The following is a 22,354-nucleotide window of genomic DNA, read 5'->3' as shown; positions in this document are numbered from 1 at the left end:
TTTGCGCTGCAGCCAGGCGGCGGAAAACTGGCGGAGAACTCGCGGGGAACTCGCTGGCAGGTTGATCTTGTTGGTGTCATGGGCCGGCAGCAGATTGAAAGTGGGACTTTGACTGGCGATCTTTTGGGGAAACCGCCGACGATTTCGACGAAACTATGGCTTTTGCTCGACGAACTAACTCATCACGAGATGCTCGGAGGCTACGGAGGAGCCGCATATGCGGGTGGATGACATAGTTGCGGTGTCCTACCTTAGTCGTGCGGTCAAACCTTGATGACTACTTAAGATGGCGCGTGGAAGCTATGTGTCTGGACGAGAACTTTCTGTTCACTCAGCTTCATTCGCTTTCGCGGCTCAGTCTTACTCAACATGATTGGGATCTCTTGGTTGAGGCACACTGCCATTGCGGCTTTGACGCCGGCTCTCGTTGTCAAGGTTTTCGCCCAGGATGCCCCGTCCGCAAAAGGTATCAAACGTCACCCTCTGATTGACCGGAGATACACAAGACTGACATGATGAAGGCATTGTCGTCGATGGCACATCTTTTGCTCTCAACGGCGACCATTCGTCCTACCGTTTCCATGTAGATGAACTCACCGGCGATCTTCTTTCCGACCATTTCGGAGGCCCAGCGACTGAAAGCATGGAAATGCTTCCTCCCGCGGTCAATGGTTGGGTTGACATGATTGGCCGGGTCAGACGGGAGTATCCCGACCTTGGCCGAGGAGACTTTCGGGTGCCCGCCATCCAAATCCAGCAGTCTGAGGGATACACCGTCAGCGACCTCCAATACCGATCTCACAGAGTCACCCCGGGCAAACCTGGCCTCCCTGGCCTCCCATCGACTTTCGGCACAGACGATGACGTTTCTACTCTTGTCGTATCTCTCTACGACAACTACAGCTCTATTGCAGTCGACCTTTCATACTCCGTCTTCCCCAAATATGATGCGATCGTGAGAAGCGTCAACATCACCAACGAAGGTCAGGGCAACATTACCGTGCAGAAGGCTGCCAGTTTAAGCGTCGATTTGCCTCTGGAAGATTTGGAGTTCATCGAGCTGAGGGGAGATTGGGCGAGAGAAGCTATGAGAACTCAGAGAAAGGTCGGATACGGAACTCAAGGGTGAGTACATGGCCGATTGTAGCCTACGAGAAACAACCAGAAACGTTGACTAACTGGAACTCTTAGGTTCGGTAGCACCACTGGATACTCATCCCACCTCCACAACCCATTTGTCGCACTTGTCTCTCCAGAAACCACAGAGTCCCATGGCGAAGCTTGGGGTTTCTCTCTAGTCTACACTGGATCTTTCTCTGTCGATATTGAGAAGGGTTCTCAAGGCTTCACGCGGGCCATGCTCGGATTCAACCCGTACCAACTTTCATGGCCGCTGGGACCAGGAGAGACTCTCACAACTCCCGAAGTCGTGGCAGTTTACTCGGACACCGGCGTCGGTGGCTTGTCACGAAAATTCCATCGTCTCTACCGCAAGCATCTTCAGAAGAGCAAGTTTGTCACCCAGACCCGTCCTGCATTGTTGAACAGTTGGGAGGGTCTCTACTTCGACTACAACGACAGCACGATCTACAACCTCGCGCAAGAGTCTGCTCAGCTCGGTGTCAAGCTCTTTGTGCTGGACGATGGATGGTTTGGAGAAGAGTACCCGCGCGTGAGCGACACAGCAGGCCTAGGCGACTGGGAGGCCAACCCGACCCGTTTCCCCGATGGACTTCCCGCCCTCGTCGACAAGGTTACTGGTCTCGATGTCGCCAATTCCTCTGGGAAGTTGCTCTTTGGGCTTTGGTTCGAGCCTGAGATGGTCAACCCCAACTCAACTCTTTACCAAGAGCATCCCGATTGGGTTCTTCATGCCGGCAACTATCCGAGGACGATCCGTCGAAACCAGCTTGTGCTCAACGTGGCGCTTCCTGAGGTGCAGGAGTTCATCATTGAGTCGCTCTCGAACATTCTCTCCACTACTGCAGTTTCCTACGTCAAATGGGACAACAACCGAGGATTCCATGAAACCCCGACTCCAGGCATCAGTCACTCCTACATGCTTGGAATCTACCACGTCTTCGAAGTCCTCACATCTCGATTCCCAGATGTGCTGTGGGAGGGTTGCGCTTCGGGTGGTGGACGATTTGATCCTGGTATCCTTCATTACTTCCCTCAAGTCTGGACATCAGACAACACCGACGCTCTCGACCGTCTTTTCATCCAATTCGGGACCTCGTTGGCGTACCCCCTTTCCGCGATGGGAGCTCATGTTTCAACGGTGCCCAACCACCAGACGGAACGCACAATTCCCTTCAAATTCCGCGCTCACGTCGCCATGATGGGCGGATCTTTCGGTTTCGAGCTGAACCCCGCCGAGATCCCTGAAGAGGAAAAGGCTCAGATTCCCGAGTTGCTGTCTCTCGCTGAAGTGGTCAACCCGATCGTGATTAACGGCGACTTCTGGCGTCTCAACCTCCCCGAAGAGTCCAACTGGCCAGCCGCCCTGGTGATCTCTGAAGATGGATCACAAGCTGTGCTCTTTTACTATCAAGTGCGCTCATGGTACAACGTTGCTCGTCCTCGCCTTCGTCTCCAGGGACTGGACCCAACAGCCTCCTATTCTTTGAATAACAACGGAACCTACTCTGGCGCAACCCTCATGAACACTGGAGTTCAATACGCCTTCGTGGGAGATTACGATAGTCAAGTTGTGCTCATACAGAAGGTCTGATGGACTAGAGTATCTTTAATTTCATGTACTGACTAATCTACGTCACTCTTAATTGTTGAATAAACCCTCAATGACGTTCGACAATCAAGCTTTTGGTGTTGCTGTTTCAAGTTTGCATAAAGCCGGCCGAAATAAATTGTCCAATTCGCGAACAAACTCTTTGTGACTTCCAAGATGTATCACTACAGATAGGAGATAGACCTTGCTACGTTCTAATGTACCGCTCAGCCATTCTATTACCCGGCTTACAATATCCATCAATACTCTTTTGATGTGTGCTGACAAACTAGGTTCATTTGCCTCAGTAGTAGAGCAATACATGCATGGGAGTCAAAATTATTCCGATGTGGTCAACAATGCCACTGGGCCACGAACTATTGAACTCACTCTGCCAAGCGCGTTGGTGCTTTCTCGTTGGTTCATATGCGTTGGGGCATTCCAATTTGCCGCAGGGATGATAGAAGCGGTCGAATCCCGTCCCGGAAAAGTGTCAAGCTACGGGGCTATCCGCAATTGCTTCGTGGGGCTGCTTATCTGATGAACTCCGAAGGCCCTGGTGACAAGCATTGGTTGCCCACATACAGCCCAAATAATTCTAGACAACGGACACTCATTCAATTCCATGTCTTCTGCGGGGCCAAAAGTCATCTTGTTCTTTCACGTCATGGATGCAGGAAAACAAGATGTCTTTGAAAAGCAATGGCAGAGCGAAGGTGAGAGGTATCTACTGGGCCATCAAGTTCTCTCTACACGTTCGTGATCGTGATGTAGGTACATGAACATTAGCGTCTCGGGAGACTTTCCGATACACCAAAGTCCCTATGTCTTCCGATTCCCCCACCAGGACTGGCAGGCTGCAGGTATTTCCGATGCTCCATGTCTAGAAAAATAACCATAAATCTTAGCTTTGCGGTTCTCTGGGCCAGCCATGTCAACTGGGTTGCTGGCTTGACCCACCACATCTCCGTCGAGTCCACCTGTTGACAGCAATACATACACTCCACAATGCCCGACTGCGGATGCTTTTTGAAGCCGTTGATGGGGATTAACCCAGCCATCTATATCATACCTGCTCTTTCTTATACGTCGTGTTCCAAATTCTCGATTCATGAAGCTAAGCTGGTTGCTTTCCTGTTTTGCGAGCCGGAACTTTCAGCCTCATGTCATGTCCCGGTTGTTCTGGAGAGTTAAGCAGAAGACTCAACCTTAACTCAGCCTCAACAACATCTTACGGATAATCTCAACCAGCGATGAGCAATATCCGTGACTCGCGCGAGAGCTCGCTTGCGTCCTGTAGGCCTTGGCGTCTTTCAATCATTGGTTTTCTTCCCACCACATCAGCTCCAGTGACCTTGGCAGGAAATTTTCCGTTTTGATAATACGAACAAGATAGTGATATGTCTCACGTAACTGGAGGAAGGCCGAAATTCGGCTTTCTGCCCGTAAATCCCTTGGCCTTGGCTGCATATTCTCGGGCAGATTTTCCTCCTGTCCTCGGGTCATGATACTGTCCGGTCTGATGAAGATAAGATTGATAAGATCAGTAGGAATTTTTCTATTGGTCTTCTTTACATTTACAATGGACTGGGTATTTTGTGCGTAAAGTGTGGCGGAAGGTCTCGGTTCAGCAGGGACCGAGAGCTCCTGACTTTATATGTGAGTAATCTCGTCATCTCAAGAAGTTCGGGCTTTGTACACATGTCAAAGCTCAGCACCGTATTTTAATCTTTCCATCATGTCAGCCTCCCGGGAAGAAAACGCGAAACACGAAAAGAAGACTCCAACGCTTGGTGTAGCTGCCGCCACTTCCGACGATGATAGCCCAGCACATCCCACTCCAATGGAAGTCGACGACGACTCCCTGAAGCCTATCCCATGGACATACAAATGGATTGCTCTAGCATGTGTCATCGCGTTCCCGATTGGCTCGAATTGGACCAATGCAAGCCTGGGGCCTCTGAAGAACACTTTGAGAAACGAGCTAGGTATTACAAACGCTCAATTCGGTGTTATATCTAGTGCGGACTCCTTTGTCAACTCAATATTCCCTATTATCGGCGGAATGACGCTTGACTGGTGGGGACCAAACCGAATTACCATCTGTTGCACTACAGTCATCTTCGTGGGGGCTTCCGTGGCGGCCGCTGCCGTGCATCTAGAGACTTGGCGAATGTTAGCTGCTGGTCATGTCCTCATGGGATTTGGGGTTGCCATCCTGGATCAAGCACAGCAAAAGGTTTGCCCAGTCTGACAGACCACTGGTTCTACGGCGCTAATTCTTTCCTTTGAAATCAGTTCGTATATCACTGGTTCGGCGCTAGTGGCCTCGCGTTTGCCTTCGGTCTGGAGAATGCGATATCAAGTACCGTGGGTATGGTGGCAGGAATGGTCGCCATCCCTATTCGCGACCGTACCGGGTGGTATGGCTGGACGTTCTGGATTCCAGCCATCTTCTGCGGAATTTCAATGATAATCAACATCGTTTATGTTGTCTTCGAACGAGTATTCATCCCAAAACATCTGCGTTTGACTTCTGCGCGAGCAAAAGCCTTGGCCGAGAACCATAAGCTCAATGTAAAGCGTATCTTTTCTTGGAGATCACTTCTTGGGCTGCCCTGGCAGTATTTGATGCTTCCTGGCACTCAGATTCTTCAAAGCGGAGGCGCAAATGGGTTTGGTGTCTCCGCAGCTGATATCATTCGCATGAAAGGATACAGCGAAGAAACAGCGGGTTTCATGTCGACAGGACAGCGTGTCTTGAGGATCGTCGGCAGTCCTATCATAGGATGGCTCATTGACCGGTACGGCCATCGCTTCCACTATGTCGCCCTTGCACCACTGTTCTACATCATTGCCAATTCACTTATTGGTTTCACCAATGTCCACCCCCTAGTGGCATTGGTATTCCAGTCAATGGCTGGTCTCATAAATGGCATGCCGCTGAACGTCTGCATTCCGCTCCTGGTTGCGGATCAAGACAAGCTGGGAACGGCATTTGGAATTTGGAGAGCCTTCAATAACTCCGGGGGCACCATTGTGAGTCCAATTAGCGCTTCTGTGTTGCCGTTCTTCCCTACTCACACCTTCGCAGATGGAAGTCGCTTATGGTGTCTTACAAGATGGCACCAAAGACATGGGCTACGACAAGGTCTTGAAAGTTTCGACTGCTATCAAAGCGTGGGGATTTGTCCTCGGCTGTTGTTACATTGTCCTGGACCACAAGAAGCTTGGTCGAGGGATGACTCTCACTCGCCAAAAGCGGGAGGAACTGGAAGCCGAGATCGAGGATCCCAACAGCCATCCTCTTACAAAGAGGGATGTGAAAAAGCCATGGACGATTTATACACTCTCCATCCTAGTCGCCATGATCGCAACTGCCTGGACTTTGTTTCTCAAGTACTTGATCTAAAGTCAGTTCTGAAGAGACTTTGAGAATAGCCGGCGGTCACATGAAATCTTTGGAAGTAGACATCAACATGGAATACACGTATCGGAAAGCATTTGTCTATACAAAGCAACCTTTTTACATGCAGGAACTGCTGGTAGGATGTTCGAAAAATGATATAAATCCCAGACAAAATTAGATTCCGTCCATCAAAGAGAATTGACCTCTATCTGTGGCTGTTTGGGTTTTTCTCGATCTATTTCTTCTCTAACGTCCTGGATCCTTACCCGGGCAACCTTGGCGTCGTCTGCGTCAAACACTTTGGCAACCTCCTCGAGAGTTAGGTTCTTTGTTTCTGGGTAGAAGAAGTAGACGAAGAGAAGATAGCAGAAGTCAAGAATCTAAACGAATAGTTAGAAATTGCAAGGGGCGGGAGAACGTCGCTCCTCACCGTGTAAAACATTGCAAGGGTCCATGCGTGGCCGGCGGCTGTGAAGTTGTCCCAAGCAATTGGGTTTGTGTAACTGAAATATCATGTTAGCTACCGCCTGAACGACCGAGAAGCACACTCTTTTTGTAACTGACCTTCCCAGAACTATGAGACCTTTTACAAAGATTGTGGATATCACACCGGCTTTAGCTCTCAAGCTGTACGGCATGATTTCCAACGCGTAGGCCGCCATGATGCCAGTCCATGCGATTTGATAAGAGAGACTGAAAAGCCATATGAAAGCGATCTGGGGATATCCAAACCGGGACAGATCATGGGTTCTCTCGTATTGAGAACTTACAATTGTCCATCCCATGTACATTAGAACCATCCCTGTAGTGGCGGTGAGGAAAAGGGGTCGGCGGCCGAAGCGATCAATTGTCAACGAGAAGCCGACAGATACGACTAGAGCCATCAGAGTCTGACCACCGCTAAGCTTTTAAGTTTATCTTGTCAGTCACTTTAGAGCGCGAATCGAGGCTTGAATCAGCAGTGACTTACAAGGACCTTGTTTGTCTGATCAGTAATACCCGCACCCTCGTAGATTTTGTTGGCGTAGTTGGAAAATAGATTGGTGCCGCTATACTGAGAAACCATTGCCAGCGAGATCAATATTACCACACGATACCTGTTTCCTGGAACTCTGACAAACTCAAGGTAGCTGCTCGATTTCCGGTGTTGAAACTCCAGTGCCAATGTCTGCTTCATTTCTCGGAATTCAAAAGCAACAGTTTCGTTCGTCTTGTCGCCGTTGCCGTGATACTTGGCAAGCATGGTTTCTGCTTCCTCGTAACGTTCTTTGGCAATGAGCCACCTCGGCGACTCCGGTACCCAGTAGATGAGCGACAGTACGAGTATTCCCGGGAAGGCTTGAAGGACTGTCAGAGACCGCCAAGACCATTCGCTCGTGATCTTGATCGTTCCCAGTGCCAGCCATGCGCAGAATGTTGATCCAACGCCATACATGCAGTTGACGATAGCCGATATCTTGGCGCGATGTTGTGGATGTGCTATCTCTGCGATAAGAAGGCCGGCACCGTTGAAGGAGCTTCCAAAGCCAAGAATGAAGCGACCCGCCATATACACTAGGTGTTGCGAATGGTTAAGCTCTCAGTTCTCAATCAATAGGAAGAATGCCCTTAACTTACTTGCCTGGCTGCTGGAAAACGCTCCGATGAGAGCCCCAATAGTCTCGATGATGCATCCAATGATAATGGGCACCTTCCTGCCGTAGGTGTCCGCGAAGTAAGGTCTATGTTGGTTCCAATTAGTATGAAAGCCTACAGACTCCTCATATCATCGTTTCCAACTCACACCATCCAAAAGCTGCATAGTGAACCGATGTCAAGAATCGCAATTATGATGCCTAATCTACCTCCTGTTGGGTGGTTGAAGGAATTTTGCCACTGATTCATGACTTGTGACGTGTTCATAAGCTTACTACAAAGAGAAACACGTCAGCTGGTGTATTCTTCGGCCCCAATGAAATACTCACGCGTCAAAACCCGTTGAGGCAGACATGGCCATCAGTATAGCACACCAGAAGTATAACTTCCTAAGACCGGGTTCCTTCCACCAAGTGACCTTCGCAAACTCTGGGGCTTCAGAACGGGCAGATTGGGCTTGAATTTGCTTAGCTCCACGACCGAAGGCATTTTGACGCATACTTTCGAGACGAAGGATGACTGAAGATAGTATATCGACTAAGCGAACGAAGAAACGGTCACAAACCGCCGGGTCAAAGTAGCTATGATGACGTTCTAGTTGAACGCACACATAGCCCGCCGCAGATGTTTGTCTACAACACGGGAGTGAGCGAGGTTTAAGGGTTTGCCAACAAGACGTTAAAACACACGAAGACGATCATTCGTTCGAAGTTGGGGGCACGGATTACGGCAACTCAAAACGCGGAGGGATTTAAACTTTAGTGGGATGAGACGTCGTACACTTGCCAAGACATTGGACATGAAGCATTTGCTGTGGTCATTGAAAACAGGACATGACTATAAAAGCAGGGAAGACCTTGTGGACATATCAGATGCAGAAGAATGACATGCCGGACTCATCCCAACTCAATGCACGTCCAGTCCTCCACTGTCCCGTTCCCGCGCGGCCCCATCCTCTTAAGTCGACTTCAACCCTCGTGAGCGTTTCTCGCAGGGAATGTTACACTTGATGGTAGTCGATGAGAGCTCCTGTTTCAAGGTAGATGCCCGTCATATCCCGCGGCAATGAGCCTCAAATTCGCATCCCAAACTTCAGCCGGAATCTCCTGCTCAATCTGGAATCCTTTGGGCGGATATTCCCGAATTCTAACAAGATCCCCAACCATGATGTTCACAACCAGTTCCTTGGGATTCTCTGCGTCGAAGTACTCGTCAAAATCCAGTTGCGGGCTTGTGACCGTGAACGCCGTCTGGTCGTCCGGCCACTGCTTCCTGAACGTAGCATACGTGCGCCTCTCCATGTACGGCTTCTGCACCAAAACAAAACTCTCTGCCTTCAAGCCCTTTTCTTCAAGGAGGGCGTGGGTAAAGCGAACATTCTCGCCGGTGTTACTCGACAGCGGCTCCACGACGATCTTGTCGTTTGGCACGCCCATCTTGCGAGCAATGTTTGCAAACACCTCGGCTTCTGGCTCAGAGAAGCGATCTTCGGTGAGCTTTCCTGCACCACCTGAGTATATCAGATAATCGCCGTAGCCATCGAGAAAAAGCTGCGCAGCGCGGGCTGCAACTCGTGTATCGAGGCTGCAGAGACAGAAGATTGCGGAGGCGGGACGGAGGGGCATGCCCATGCGGTGGTAATTGTAGATCAGCTGTGCATCAGAGTCAGTCTGTGACTGCTTCGAAGACATCCTGACTAGAACACGGACGTGTCAGCCGAGAGTTTTTTGTGTCTTGTGATGAATGATGAGGACGGAGAACGTGATTTCAAATATTGTTGAGAAGGGGAGAAACAAACGAATTTCAGTGAGACGAGAGGGAACGGTTTTCGTGTCGATTTAGTCAGCCACAGGCGCGTAGATGGCACTAATGCCAGTCATCGCCAAGGCCAAGGCATGCATGTGGCTTAGCTGTGACCTGGCTTCATCAGCTACCGAAGATTTTGTTGTTTGGGGAGTTGTTTTGGAAAGCAACCCGGATACTTGATCTACAACTGAAGAATACTTGAAAATTCGAAAGAACATATGACTTCTCTTTCAACCTTCGTAATTGAAAAGCTGAGTCAAAGTTGTGGCTGAGATTTCGGCTTTGATACTTCCAGAGTCGACTTGGAGAGACTGATTGCGCTTGCTCAGGGACTGGCTTATTCTTGTAGTTTCCTTTCACTTAGACATCTCTGGCAGGGCTGAGTGTCCACTGGATCTCATTATCAATGACATTGATAGATTCTTTGTGTCCAGCCATCGTTGTCCCGAAGCTTGGGCCACAGGTTCCGGCTATGTAAAGCAATGATTCTTTGGAAAATTATTGAAGATTCTTGCCACAGTCAAAGAAGGCGTGTTACAGATGACATGGACGATTCGATGTTCGTTTTCCAAAGACAAGTCACCATGGCGAGCTCCGAGCTGCGATTTTACAGATGTGAGAGTTGCAGACGTACTTAAGATTGATGCCGTTCCAACGTTCCCATATTCGTTCAGCTCATTACACACAGCAAGCTGACAATCAACACAACAAAATGGCATACTCGTCCCTCGCCGTTGCCTGTATGGACGAACACAACACTCGAAAACTTGAGAATTCAATACAAGAAGTCCAGGACCTTCTCTTCGAGATTACAAATTTTCGAGACGGCGGAGACGAACCTTCCACAGCTATCTGGTTGACAGATCGGAAGAGAAATCCCGATTCATTTGCCCAGGCTCGCTCTATCGTCTCAAAACGACATGCCAAATCACTCGAAGAACAAGCCGAGATGAGTGAGTTTGGCATCAATGAGATCATCGCGATGCGTTATCGCGAGGTGGTGGTGGAATTTTACAATATTCTTTGGAAACAGAGAGAAACCCATTGCAGGGAAATGTTCAATATCAAGGAAATTCAGCTGAGCAAGCGATCGAGAGACCGCATGGCTCGGAGGGAGAAGAAGAGGAAGTTCTGGAACCGCAAGAGACTGTCTGTCTGTTATGTCTAACTCATACCCATCTGGATCAATAGGAATGCCTCAGACGCAAGTCACTGATTTCAAAATAGCAAGATTTCGTGGTATAATGTTGTTGTAAATATGCTGGGTCCGCATCCGTATCTCATGTAGAAGGACCGCATATTCTATTCGCTGCTGTTCCCCCAGACACCATCTTCACAAACGCAGCCTCGGAACAGACTTGTTGAGAATTCTTCATACTTAATTCCCGGGTTCGGACGTGTCTTACTCCAAGTCTGGGGTCTCGAAGTCCTTTTTGGCGCCAACGGCGACCGCGTCATCGGTAAGCACCCTAATAGCAAGCATTGCCATTCCCTTAGCACACTTAATTGCCGCCGTGTGCGCGTCGTCTGTTGCAGCAGCTGCTGCAAACTTGGGGTTATGACCAGCAACATCCGGCGATGTCGGGATGACGAAAGCGCCGTGAAAACTGGGAACAAGATGGGATACGTTGCCCATGTCAGTGGACGCGTTGAAGGGCTTGGCTTGGTGAAGCTGAATGGTCTCCCCAATGGCAGCCATATCTTCTACGTATGCTTTACACAACGTATCATTGGCGCGTAAGTTTGCGTACGTTGGTGCACTGGGAATCATGTTAGTAAAAACTTGGGGAGCAGAAGCAAGGTTGAGAAGCGTACACAATGTAGTTGATTTCACAGCCCGTTGCCGCTGCGCCGGCTTCAAGACAAGCCTTCACTCTCTTCAAGAGCTCATCGGCGCGGGCAATAGTTGGGCTCCGGACGTTCCAGTTCATCCTGGTGTAATCGGTGATGACATTGGGCACAGTGCCTCCCACCTCGATGACGCCGTGAATCCTCTCATCCGACTGAATCTGCTGTCTCAAAAGAGCGACGTTACTGTAAGCCGCCACAGCAGCATCGAGCGCGTTCAGCCCCTTCCACGGCTCACCGGCCGCGTGTGCTGGCTTTCCACGAAACTCGACACGGAACTTATGGCTTGCGATCAGCTTGAAGCCAGCCAGCCCGGAGGAGCCGTCTCCGCTACCACCCTGATGAGCCGCCGTGGGATGTGCCATGATAGCAGCTGCAACATCTTCAGGGGGGTTGAAAGCGCCGGCATCGATCAACTTGGCCTTACCACCACCGCCCTCTTCTGCGGGTGTTCCCAAAATTCGGAGGCGGCCCGGGATCTTCAAGTCTGACAATGCGCGGGCGGCACCCAAAAACGCAGCTATCGATGATGTCGCGATGAGGTTGTGGCCGCAAGCATGTCCGATGCCAGGAAGGGCGTCATACTCAGCGCAGACCACGACCTGGCGACCGCCGGAGCCAATCTCCGCCTCGAAGCTGGTCTCGAGGCCATATGTGTGTCTTTTCACGGTGAAACCATGCTTCTCCAAGTAGTTGGTGATTGTTTCGTGGGCGAAGAATTCTTGATAAGCTGTTTCCGGGTTTGCGTGCAAGGTCTTGTTGATATCGTTGTGCAGCGAAGAGTCTAGGTCATCGAGATGTGAGTTGACGATGGTACGCGCCTTTTCGAGATCGAATCCCTGCGTCGTTGTTGACGTTTGGTTGGTGCTTTGCTCGCTTGCAGGAGCAGGGATCTGGATGATGGACATGACGAGTACGCTTTCGCTGGTTGCAGTGTCAACGATAGTGAGTGAGTTCAAGACTGCAGAACTACATGAATCGAAACCCCAAGAAACTTGGAAATGGGCAACTGTCCCTTTTGATAGATATTCTTCAGATGGTTGTTGAGGAACGGCACTCGCCACTTTTCCTAAAAATCACGGTACACTCACAGCATCATGGGCCAGATGCGGAGAGAGATTGATGAGTAAAAAGGCAGGGATTATCCAAGAGGATAAGGACGAGAGCACATCGGCAATCGGTGCTCTCAGCTTACCGACGACTGAGGCGAGCCTGCAAAGAGATAGCCGATGGTCGGCAATTTTGGCAGTATTTTCAACTTGATAAACAGCCCATCGCCTAAACGGCGAACAACGGCGAGGCCCAGCCGCTACCTCCACTTGGTTTATCTGATCAATCACTTGGTGGTTTTATCTCTTTGATTCTTCTCAAACACGGATACAAACACGACATCTTGTCTCGTCGGCTATTTCGAGAAAATCCTGTTACACAACAGATATTCGCAACAAGAGAGACCCAGCATTGCATATCAATTCATCCATACGAATCCACATCAAAGCGCATGCGTCAACGGTCACAACGAGTCGTTAATAATCCCGAACACCGGTGAAAGGGCCCCCAGCTCTTGGCCTCCACTCTGACGCTTCAGAAAAGCGCGACAATCCCGCCGATACAGCCGACCGCGAGTCTCATTGTAGGCGACCGCCAATGAGCTCTTCGCCCACGGACATTGAGGGGAGTTCACCGGAAAGCAGTCCAGTGACCGCCGCTGATAACACTGGCATCGCCTGTACTCCTGATGCCGCCCCAGCCGATGATGAGCCTGGAGAGGAGGTCGCCCGCCCCGTCACGGCATCGGCTCCGGCATCTCGCACGGCGGAGGGCCGGAGTGGACCTCGTTCGAGGAACGGTTGCTGGACCTGTCGCACCAAGAAGGTGAAATGCGACGAACAGAGACCACATTGCCATCGCTGCACCCGTCTGCGGCTCCTCTGCGATTATGCACCCCGCATCAAGCTTACCAAACGTGGCAAGACACGTAAGGATCAGCTCGTCTCTTCCGTCTCGTCGGCTGCATCTAGGGAAGTTGGATCGCCCGGTTTGCCGAGCTGGACGCATGCTGTCGCTCATTTGGAACAGAGCAAGGCGCTATCGCTGTTCAATCCGTCGGCTCCGGTTACGAGTGCCTGCGCGTTGGAATTGTCGTCGGCTGACCATGAAGCCATTCGCTACTTTCGCACCAGCTTTGCCAAGCTGAACCACACCAAGAACCCGGACTTTTCGTTGTACTCCATTATGTTCGACATTGCGCAGACGGATCCCATGGTCATGCACGTGGTGCTCGCGCTTGGCGGCCGGGAGCTTGAGTTCCGTCGCAACAAGGACGCCGAGGAGGCGAGGGGACCAAGGACGCCGCTTCAACATTATTCCTCGGCTTTGAGAATGATGGCCGATACCATTGGCGGTGAAGGGAACGATCAACTCGATCTCGATTCGATCTGCACCGCGTTGTATCTCATGTTGCTGTATGAGCAGAAGTACGGGGACGGTAAATGCCAGGGTCTTTCCAACCATCTCACCGGTGCAAGTTTGATACTGCAACATCGCTTTAAAGATCTGCTTCTCCAACTACCGGCGCCCTCCCCGGAGAACAACAGGAAAAGTTTAGCCCTAACAAGGCGGGGCCAAGATGAAAACGGTTCACGGCTATCGCTTTACTCGGCACGCATGCTTGTTTGGATCGCCCTGCACGATGCCGCTGCCGCATCCTATGGACTAGGCGGCCAGTTGAACAGCGCACTACACAAGATCATGAGCGCGCTGGACGCCAGCAACGGCATCACAAGAGCAGGTATACCGAATAGTCCTTTCCAGCCACTCGACAGCTTTGAAAGGTTACACCGCTTCTCGAACCCGCTGTACCGGAGCATGTGGGCGGACGCGTATCCTCAAGCCGAGCTCCTGGACGACGTAGAGAACCGGAACGTGTACGCCTTTCTCGGTGCCTGCAGTCAACTGCGTTTCATGATAGCTCAGCTCGCCAACCTCTCCCACGAAGACGACGCCTCACAGCAGCAACGGGTCATGGCGGTGGACATGACCATTCAGCAAGTCGGTTGGAAGTTTACAGAGTTGCTCGAGGTTGCAGCCGAGCTCTCAATCAGCACGGACAACTCACATCGTCTTGTTGCCAACATCCGCGGAATCGTCCCACACTACCACGCCGTCGTCCTGGAGTTCCTTCGGCTGACGCGTTTCAACGACACCCCGATGTTGTCCAACCGCCAGCGCAACGCCCTACGCGAAATCATGAATCTGGCTTTCCAGGCCTTCAAACACGAGGGCGACGAGTCCATGACGCGCATCGCATGGCCGCTTTTCATGGTCGCTCTCGAGACGGACGACCTGCTTCATCGCGAGTGGGTGCTCAGCCGGTTCCAGGGCATGAGCCGTTTTGGAAAGAATCTCGACCGCGCGCACGTCTTCTTGAAGGAGATTATTGAGATGCAGAATAGGTTAGGTAGGCGAGTCGACGTGCGTGAGCGGTTCCAGTCCGGCGAGGTGGGGTTGTTTGTTATCTGAGTTTCTCCGGTAGTTTGCCGGTCGTTGATAACATCAGATCCCCGCCTCACTGGCTTCCGGCCAATGCCATGCGTGACATGATGATCCCCTTGAGAACCGTTGGCTTCCCCGCATTGCTGAAGGATGCAGCCGGGGTAATGGCCGTGGGTCGGCTATTATCGAATGCAGCTTTACGTCGGCTATCGCGTGTTATCAGTGACTGTCGAACGTTGAGAAGACTTCATGCTGTCGGTTAGCAAGGCAAGGGGCTGTTGACAGTTGTCTATCATTCCCACGCGGAATTGGCTTCCGTGGGCAGATAGCGATACCTTTCCGCACGATCATGGCTGGACTGGAACGCCCATCTTGTCGGGCTGAGTTGCAGTGATAACGATCACGCGTTGCCGGCTTGGCTTTGTTGTTGAGGGGGGTTAAGACAGACTACGTATAAGATCGGCTCAACCCTTCCCCTCGGCCCTGCGTTGGATGCAAGGACAAGCCAAGCTTCGGATACGCAAGGCAGATTCGTTTTTCAACCACGGCCTTCATTCATCCGGAAAGATGTCGGAAAAGTCGGAAAAACCACCCATCGATGATGCCGGTCTGGCAGACCAGACACTCAAGGACATTGGCGAAGGCTTCATCTCAAGTCAAGGCCTTAGCCCGGAAGAAGACAAGAGGATACTTCGCAAGATCGACATGTGGTAGGTGTTGAATCTGAGCCTCAGTCTTGGCATGCATTCGTTAACTTGGCATCACAGTCTCCTGCCTGTCATGGCCATGTCCTACCTGTTCCAGTTCCTCGACAAGTCTGCGCTCAGTTACACCGCCATCATGGGTCTGCGGGACGATATGGGTCTTTCTGGATCGGAGTACTCGTGGGCTAGTAGTATCTACTACTTTGGGTATCTCGTTGCCTCATACCCTGCTGGCGTTGCGATGGTCACACTCCCAGTGGGCAAGATGATCGCCACTTCAGTGTATGTGCCTTTGTCTTACGACGGCGGTTTACCAAGCTGACAGAACAGTCTTGTCTGGGGTATCATCCTCATGCTCACTGCCGTTTGCTTCAACGGCGCCGGCCTCCTCGCGAACCGTATCATGTTGGGAGTAGCAGAAGCCGCGATTGCGCCAGGCCTCAGCATCGTCGTCTCCATGTGGTACAAGCGTTCTGAGCAACCACTCCGACACGGTGCCTGGTTCCTCGGCAACACAATCGCCGGCATCTTTGGTGGCATCGTCGCCTATGCCATTGGGCACATTGAGAGCATTGCGCCATGGAAGGTGAGTCCCAAACGTCCCAACGTATCAGATCCAACACTGATCACCTGAGGATAGGCTGTGTTCCTCATCTTCGGCGGTATAACCACCGCCTGGTCCTTCGCCATCTTCTTCCTCCTTCCGGACACCCCGATGAAGGCGCGCTTCCTCAGCGAAGCCGACCGCGTCAAGGCCATCGAGCGCGTCGAGGAGAACATGACCGGAATCAAGAGCGACACGTTCAAGTGGAACCAGTGCTTCGAGGCCCTCACCGACATCAAGGCGTGGCTTCTTTTTACAATCCAAATCAGTGCGCAGATCGCCAACGGCGGCGTTCACGGGTTCGGCTCCATCGTGATCAAGGGCATGGGCTTCAGCACGCTCAACACGCTGCTGGTGCAGATGCTGGGCTCGGTGTTCCAGCTGGTGTTCGTCCTGATGGCCACGGGTGGCAGCACGTACTTCAAGAACAGCCGGACATATTGGATGGCGTGGAACCTCGCGGTGTCGATTGCTGGCGCGGCCATGGTGAGGCAGATCACGCCTGAGTTGAAGTGGGCGAGGTTCATGGGGTACTGTTTGACGATTGCTTACAGCGCCAACTTCCCCATGATTCTGTCGATGTCTTCCGGAAACTTTGGTGGTTTCACCAAGAAGACGACCGTCAATGCTATGGTGAGTGGAATGTTGCTGAGTGATAATGTCGCATAGCTGACCAGTACAGATCTTCATCGCGTATTGCGCTGGCAACATCATCGGACCGCAGCTTTTCTTCGAGTGGGAAGCTCCTTCGTACAGGAGCGGCTTCCTGGCCATGCTGATCTGCTATGGAATTGGTGTCATTATGTGCTTTGTGCTTCGTTATTATCTCATCTGGGAGAACAAGCGCCGGGATAGCATTGGAGAGGTTCTAGACACCGCCGTGGGAGATCATGTGCCCCTGAACCTGCTGGATAAGACCGACAAGGAGATTCCTCAGTTCAGATACGTTTACTAAGGAACACGTTGTTACATGGCCTGAAATGGCAGGTAAACTGATGCCATTCATCAGTCCACGACCATGGCCCGCCTAGCTAACCATCACGCTACAGAGTAGATGGCTACATCATGATAACATGACTTAATTCAATCCACTTCCCACACGAGCGGCTCCTCATCTCTCATAGCACGCCACCGGTTGGTAGCCCTCATGACATCATCGCACCCTTTGAGAAGAAATCCCCATTTTTCGACGAATTTCTCTGTGACCTCCCAACCTTCAGGATGCCAAGGATCCGACCACGCGATGATGCCTGGTTGATCTCCACAGGCATCGCTTTCCGAACACCCAACAAGGTCGATGCATAGCTCATGGTGGTCAAAGGTATGACGGTATCGTATGGCATTATCCCGCATGCCTCCGGAGGGGAAAATGTCGATCCAAGATTCGTGAAGTGTCGATCTTTGCAGTGCTGTAGGGAGAAGTGTGGGCGGGATCTGAGACGGTGCTGGGAACAGGGGCGTCGTGTGAAGGTCCGGGGTACACGGGCTCCCAAGGAGGGATGTTAAAGAGAGTATGTGAATATTGGTGATGGTCGCGCGGAAGACATTGTAGTAGACGAGCGGAATGAGGTGATCCCTGTATAGAGGAAACCAGCGAGCCGGGTTCCTGTAATATGGCGGTATGCTTCCGGGGAGCTGCGACCTGGAACGGCCACGAACTACTATTCCAAGGTTCTGCTCGTTACCATATCGAGATGATTTGGGCTTTTCATCAACTGGAGATTTGTTCCGCGGTCCGATACGTCTCTTAACCTGGGACTCCTTGACCGGGGGAACCCATTGATGGATTTGGAGAGTGGGAGCAGAAGCTGACTGTCGCATCAACCCAACCAAGTGTATATCTTGGGTCTCTTTTGCTTGGGTTTCATTTTTCTGGCGAGTCTCTGCTGTCTTTTTCTTTCCTATTGAGATAATGAGCCATACTGCCCTGTCTTGGGGACGGTCAAGGCTACCTACGATGAGCACGCACGTTTAAGCGGTTCTGCCTCTTACGCCGCTCCGCCTTGTCTCGGAGACCTGACCAGTCATCGTCTGGACATTGGGCTTCCGATGAGTGAAGCATCGGAGGTAAGAGTGTGATCGGAATTCCATTCATGACGATTTGGAGTCACTGAAAAGGGTCGGCGTGTTCGGCTTCACACAAGAACGAATAGCGAGATCGCGAATGTGTTAAGGGTCCGGAGATGTAAAATGCGAGATGCTTACAAGTTTTGACCCGAAGCAGACGAATTTCGACCTTTAAATATGAGCCTATCTGGAAGAATGGCTGTCGGCGAGTTCATTCCTGGTCTTTCTGCAGCAACCGGGAGTAGGGACGTGGATGGAGGAGGACGAGATGAGAAGGGCGCCCCGGGGAGAGAGCCGGACTGATCCACATCTGCAGGAGGCTTACAACGCCTTTCCCCTTTCGGACATTGTCAGCCCAGAAGTGGCCAATGAGAGAAGAAAAATGAGGTCCACTCTTCATTCTACATGCTTTAATTGGTCTGCTCGTCGGAAAGGTGGGCCCCGCTAGGTACCGGTCTCAGTCGTGATGTGATCTCACTCCGACGAGCGTGAAGACAGTCGGTCAGTTTCCTCATGCCGACACGGCTCAATTCAATCTCCGAACATCAAATAAAAATAGAGACCACAGATTCGACACGGGAGATCTCATTATACTTGATGTCAAGCGTCCTCCTCGAAATACTCGTGAACCAAGGAGCTAGCCATCACATCTACTTACCACAATCGATGATAGACTCATCCAAGGTCTCATGATGCCAATATTCAGAAATCACAATCGACGGAAACACGCTTGATCCCAGTTTTATACCTACAACTAATGATACACTCTTCTATATTTTACAAATCAAATCCGAACTGGTCTAGCAAGCAGCGGCGGCTTGCGTCTTTTACACCTGAGAGGCGGTCTCCGACGACTCGCCCTCCTTTTCTACCTTCTCCTGCGCTTTCTTCTCGATCGTCGTCTGTTTCTCCCACATCGCATGGTACCGGCCTTGAAGAGCAAGGAGCTCGGAATGCGTGCCACGCTCGACAATCTTGCCCTTGTGAAGGACCACAATCTGGTCGGACGTCGTAATGGTTGAGAGACGGTGACTGGTCAGAAGATGACTGTTAGTAAGGCTGACTCTCCAGGGCACGTGCTTCGGTGTCTGCTTACGCAATGGTGATTGTGGTACGACCGGCAGTCACACGCTCCAGGGCATCCTGGATTTGTCTTTCAGTGTGCGAATCCAGGGACGCGGTGGCTTCGTCCAGAAGGAGGATACGAGCGTCCTTGAGGATGGCACGCGCGATGGCAATCTGGGAGGGATGTTAGCCGGCACATGTCATTCAATCAGAACATGATAACATACTCTTTGGCGTTCGCCACCAGACAACTTCAATCCGCGTTCGCCAACCTTGGTCTCATACCCGTCGGGGAAGTTGAGAATACGGTCGTGGATGTTCGCCGCCTTGCATGCCTCGAAAACGTCGGCCTCGGAGGCATTGGGGTTAGCGTAGAGAAGGTTGTACATGATAGTCGCGTTGAACAGGACCGTGTCTTGGGGGACAACGCCAATGTTCCTGCGGAGACTATCCAACTTCAGATCCTTGATATCGTGGCCATCAACTGTGACAGCGCCTTCCTGGACATCGTAAAAACGGAAGAGAAGTTTGAGAGACGTCGACTTGCCGCTGCCAGACTCTCCGACAATCGCCGTCTTGGTTCCCGGTGCCACGGTGAAGCTGACCCCATCCAGAGCGGGATCGCCCTTCTTGGTCTGATAAGAGAATCTGACGTTGTTGAATGCGACCTCTCCTCTAGGGGAAGGCAGGTTGATGGCATCGGGCTTCTCGACGATTCCGGATGTCTCTTTGAACTGGTGTTGATCAGCAAGATGCGCCCATGTGGAGAGCGGGGATACCTACCAGATCGAGCATGCGCTCAGCCTCGATCAGGTTGTTCTGCAGCATGGTGTAGTATGTGCCGAAGAAGTTCAGAGGACCCTGAAGTTGAACGAAGTAGTTGATCAAGCTGACAAACTCGCCAACAGTTTGGTCGCCGATGGAGATCTTGTAAGCGGAGACCGCGACCAGCAAGGCCGTTCCGAGAGAGAAGATTGAGCTTTGCGTCAGGTTGAGGCCGTTGAGAGACCATTGCACCAGACGCTCAGCGCCCTGGTAGACCTCGACATGCTCCCTGAACCTCTTGGTCTCAGGGGCGACCGCGCAGTTGTGTTGCACCGTCTCGTACGCCATGATGGCGTCCGTCTTGATGGCCTCCATCTCGCGCATCTTGGTGGCCATGTCTCTCCTCTGCTTGCCACGGTACTTTGCGACATAGATGGTCAAGAAGATGTAAGACCACATGATGAAGAAGACGATGATGGTATAGAAGGCGTCGTACTTGACGAAGAAGACGACACCGGCGACAAAGATGTCGAACACCATGGGGAACACCTGGAAGCAGAAGTTCTCCAGGAAGGTGTTCATCGCCGCACCTCGGCTCAGGGCGCTGGTGACCTCACCGATCTTCTTGTTCAGGTGGAACTCGAGAGACAAGCCGAGAACATGCTCGAAGGCGGCGCAGGACAGTCTCCGGAAGAGGGACTGGGACACTGGGATCCAGAGCACCGATCGCATCGCACCGAGAATGCCTTGGTTGCCCTGAAGAGCGCGGAACACGACGTAAAGAATAATCTCTCGGTAAGGAATACCAGGCTCATTTCCGAGTTTGTCGACGAGAGAACCGAGAAGCACCGGAGCGAAGACGTTGACAGTACGCTGGAGGATCAGAATGAGCACGCAGAAGACCACAATCAGTTGGTAGAGACGTGAATCTTTGGGCCTGCGTAATGTCAGTCAGACTCAATCGCACAGATGCTAGGTAGGCTTACCAGAGGTAAGGAAAGAGGACTTTGAAGCCGGCAAAGTAGTCGAGCCAACCGGTGCCCTGGACTTGCTGCCTGGGAGCTGCCGGCGTGTGCGGGTGAGAACCATAGCCGGCCGTGCCGTTGCCGTTCTGCAGAAGTGACTGTCGCTCCTCTGGGTCTGACCTGGGCGTTGAAGGTCTCAGTTTGTACTCTCGAAGCGCAAGAGCGATGGTCATGAAAAGCAAGAGTGCAATTCTGGCGAAGCCAAGGGCCGACAATGAGTCCAGAACTTGCTTGGACACAAGCAGGTAGGGTTCTTCGGTGAAGAAGAGGGCCGCGATGACCAATTCGAAGAGAATGGCGACAATCCAGGCATAGGCGTGGCAAGCAGTTGGGACCCAGGGTCCTTCGGGGTCAGGTAGCAAGCCAGCCAGGAAGTAGAGCAAGACAGCGACATATGAGGCCTGCATCCAATTAGCTTTCCCTGCATTTGTAACGGCGGCATAGGGAGCGTACTATGTAAGCGGCAGATGGGAACTCGACCTTGCCAGCTCCATCATAGTGGCCCCCAAACGCATCGCGAACGGCGATAATGATGGTAGCAAACTAATGGATTGTCAGCATTAACAAGTTCGTGTGTCATCCGAGATAGTACTTCTTCTTCTTCTTCTCACCAGAACAATTGAGATAATAAGCTGAAAGGTCCAGATAGAACGATTGTAGAACTTGCGCAGGCCGGCGGCCTTCTCATCCGGCGCGTCCCGGCGCGGTCCGCCACGTCTCTCGCGCCAAAACTGAACGGACTGCGCTCCCAGCAGGGCTACGAAGAGACCGCAGGGATACAGGTAAAAAGCAACCTGCAGCCCCAATTGCGTCCCCACCATGATTTGAGACGCGCTATTTGCGATGATTCGGCATGTAACGAGTTCGAATTTGATGGTGGCGGTAGGTTGGGATGTTCTCGTCGGCCTCTTCAGATTCTCCGACGAAGCTCCTTGTTCCCGTCCAGCCAGCGCTTAGCGCACGGATGGCGAATAAGGGGGACTCCGTCAATTACGTCAGCCGGTTGTGATTAGTCATCTCACATTCACCTTCAATCTCAATGATGTTTTCATCAACTACTGCGGTCGACCTTCACTCACTCACTGCCCCGGACATGTAGTCTTGTCTCTGATGTACGTTTTCCTTCTGCTTGGTAAAACTTCGTTATCTTCTCAATGTGCGGTGTTTCTTCGTATACCATGATACCATTGTCTTAAGCCA

At 51.7% G+C, this 22,354-nt stretch overlaps 8 protein-coding genes across 8 annotated transcripts; 4 read left to right on the top strand and 4 right to left on the bottom strand.

The window, feature by feature from the left end:
• Nucleotides 1-369: 369 nt before the first annotated feature.
• On the top strand, nt 370-2,734 carry CkaCkLH20_11569 (uncharacterized protein; the record flags this gene model as incomplete). Its single annotated transcript, XM_038894283.1, has 3 exons — nt 370-466; nt 522-1,125; nt 1,192-2,734. 3 exons carry the CDS (start codon nt 370-372, stop codon nt 2,732-2,734), a joined length of 2,244 nt encoding a protein of 747 aa, XP_038740358.1.
• A 1,840-nt stretch (nt 2,735-4,574) lies between these two features.
• Nucleotides 4,575-6,143, top strand: CkaCkLH20_11568 (MFS transporter; the record flags this gene model as incomplete). The annotated part of the gene is made up of 3 exons (XM_038894282.1): nt 4,575-4,970; nt 5,030-5,770; nt 5,826-6,143. 3 exons carry the CDS (start codon nt 4,575-4,577, stop codon nt 6,141-6,143), a joined length of 1,455 nt encoding a protein of 484 aa, XP_038740357.1.
• Nucleotides 6,144-6,328: 185 nt separating this feature from the next.
• CkaCkLH20_11567 (uncharacterized protein) lies at nt 6,329-8,274 on the bottom strand (the record flags this gene model as incomplete). The annotated part of the gene is made up of 9 exons (XM_038894281.1): nt 6,329-6,520; nt 6,571-6,643; nt 6,705-6,856; nt 6,911-7,045; nt 7,111-7,189; nt 7,238-7,694; nt 7,758-7,861; nt 7,924-8,049; nt 8,105-8,274. 9 exons carry the CDS (start codon nt 8,272-8,274, stop codon nt 6,329-6,331), a joined length of 1,488 nt encoding a protein of 495 aa, XP_038740356.1.
• A 535-nt stretch (nt 8,275-8,809) lies between these two features.
• CkaCkLH20_11566 (duf218 domain-containing protein) lies at nt 8,810-9,406 on the bottom strand (the record flags this gene model as incomplete). The annotated part of the gene is made up of 1 exon (XM_038894280.1): nt 8,810-9,406. One exon carries the CDS (start codon nt 9,404-9,406, stop codon nt 8,810-8,812), a length of 597 nt encoding a protein of 198 aa, XP_038740355.1.
• A 1,577-nt stretch (nt 9,407-10,983) lies between these two features.
• CkaCkLH20_11565 (uncharacterized protein) lies at nt 10,984-12,337 on the bottom strand (the record flags this gene model as incomplete). The annotated part of the gene is made up of 2 exons (XM_038894279.1): nt 10,984-11,341; nt 11,397-12,337. 2 exons carry the CDS (start codon nt 12,335-12,337, stop codon nt 10,984-10,986), a joined length of 1,299 nt encoding a protein of 432 aa, XP_038740354.1.
• A 739-nt stretch (nt 12,338-13,076) lies between these two features.
• CkaCkLH20_11564 (uncharacterized protein) lies at nt 13,077-14,951 on the top strand (the record flags this gene model as incomplete). Its single annotated transcript, XM_038894278.1, has 1 exon — nt 13,077-14,951. The coding sequence occupies one exon, from the start codon at nt 13,077-13,079 to the stop codon at nt 14,949-14,951; it is 1,875 nt and encodes a 624-aa protein (XP_038740353.1).
• Nucleotides 14,952-15,491: 540 nt separating this feature from the next.
• On the top strand, nt 15,492-17,187 carry CkaCkLH20_11563 (major facilitator superfamily transporter; the record flags this gene model as incomplete). Its single annotated transcript, XM_038894277.1, has 5 exons — nt 15,492-15,634; nt 15,692-15,910; nt 15,959-16,214; nt 16,269-16,865; nt 16,915-17,187. The coding sequence occupies 5 exons, from the start codon at nt 15,492-15,494 to the stop codon at nt 17,185-17,187; spliced, it is 1,488 nt and encodes a 495-aa protein (XP_038740352.1).
• A 1,939-nt stretch (nt 17,188-19,126) lies between these two features.
• CkaCkLH20_11562 (heavy metal tolerance protein) lies at nt 19,127-21,975 on the bottom strand (the record flags this gene model as incomplete). The annotated part of the gene is made up of 7 exons (XM_038894276.1): nt 19,127-19,331; nt 19,396-19,538; nt 19,592-20,098; nt 20,148-21,066; nt 21,116-21,555; nt 21,608-21,697; nt 21,766-21,975. 7 exons carry the CDS (start codon nt 21,973-21,975, stop codon nt 19,127-19,129), a joined length of 2,514 nt encoding a protein of 837 aa, XP_038740351.1.
• Nucleotides 21,976-22,354: the final 379 nt, after the last annotated feature.

Source organism: Colletotrichum karsti, assembly GCF_011947395.1.
Source record: "Colletotrichum karsti strain CkLH20 chromosome Unknown Scaffold49, whole genome shotgun sequence".
NCBI classification, from domain to species: Eukaryota; Fungi; Ascomycota; class Sordariomycetes; order Glomerellales; family Glomerellaceae; genus Colletotrichum; species Colletotrichum karsti.
The sequence above is the reverse complement of the archived record's forward strand: the minus strand, read 5'-3'. Positions and strand labels throughout refer to the sequence as shown.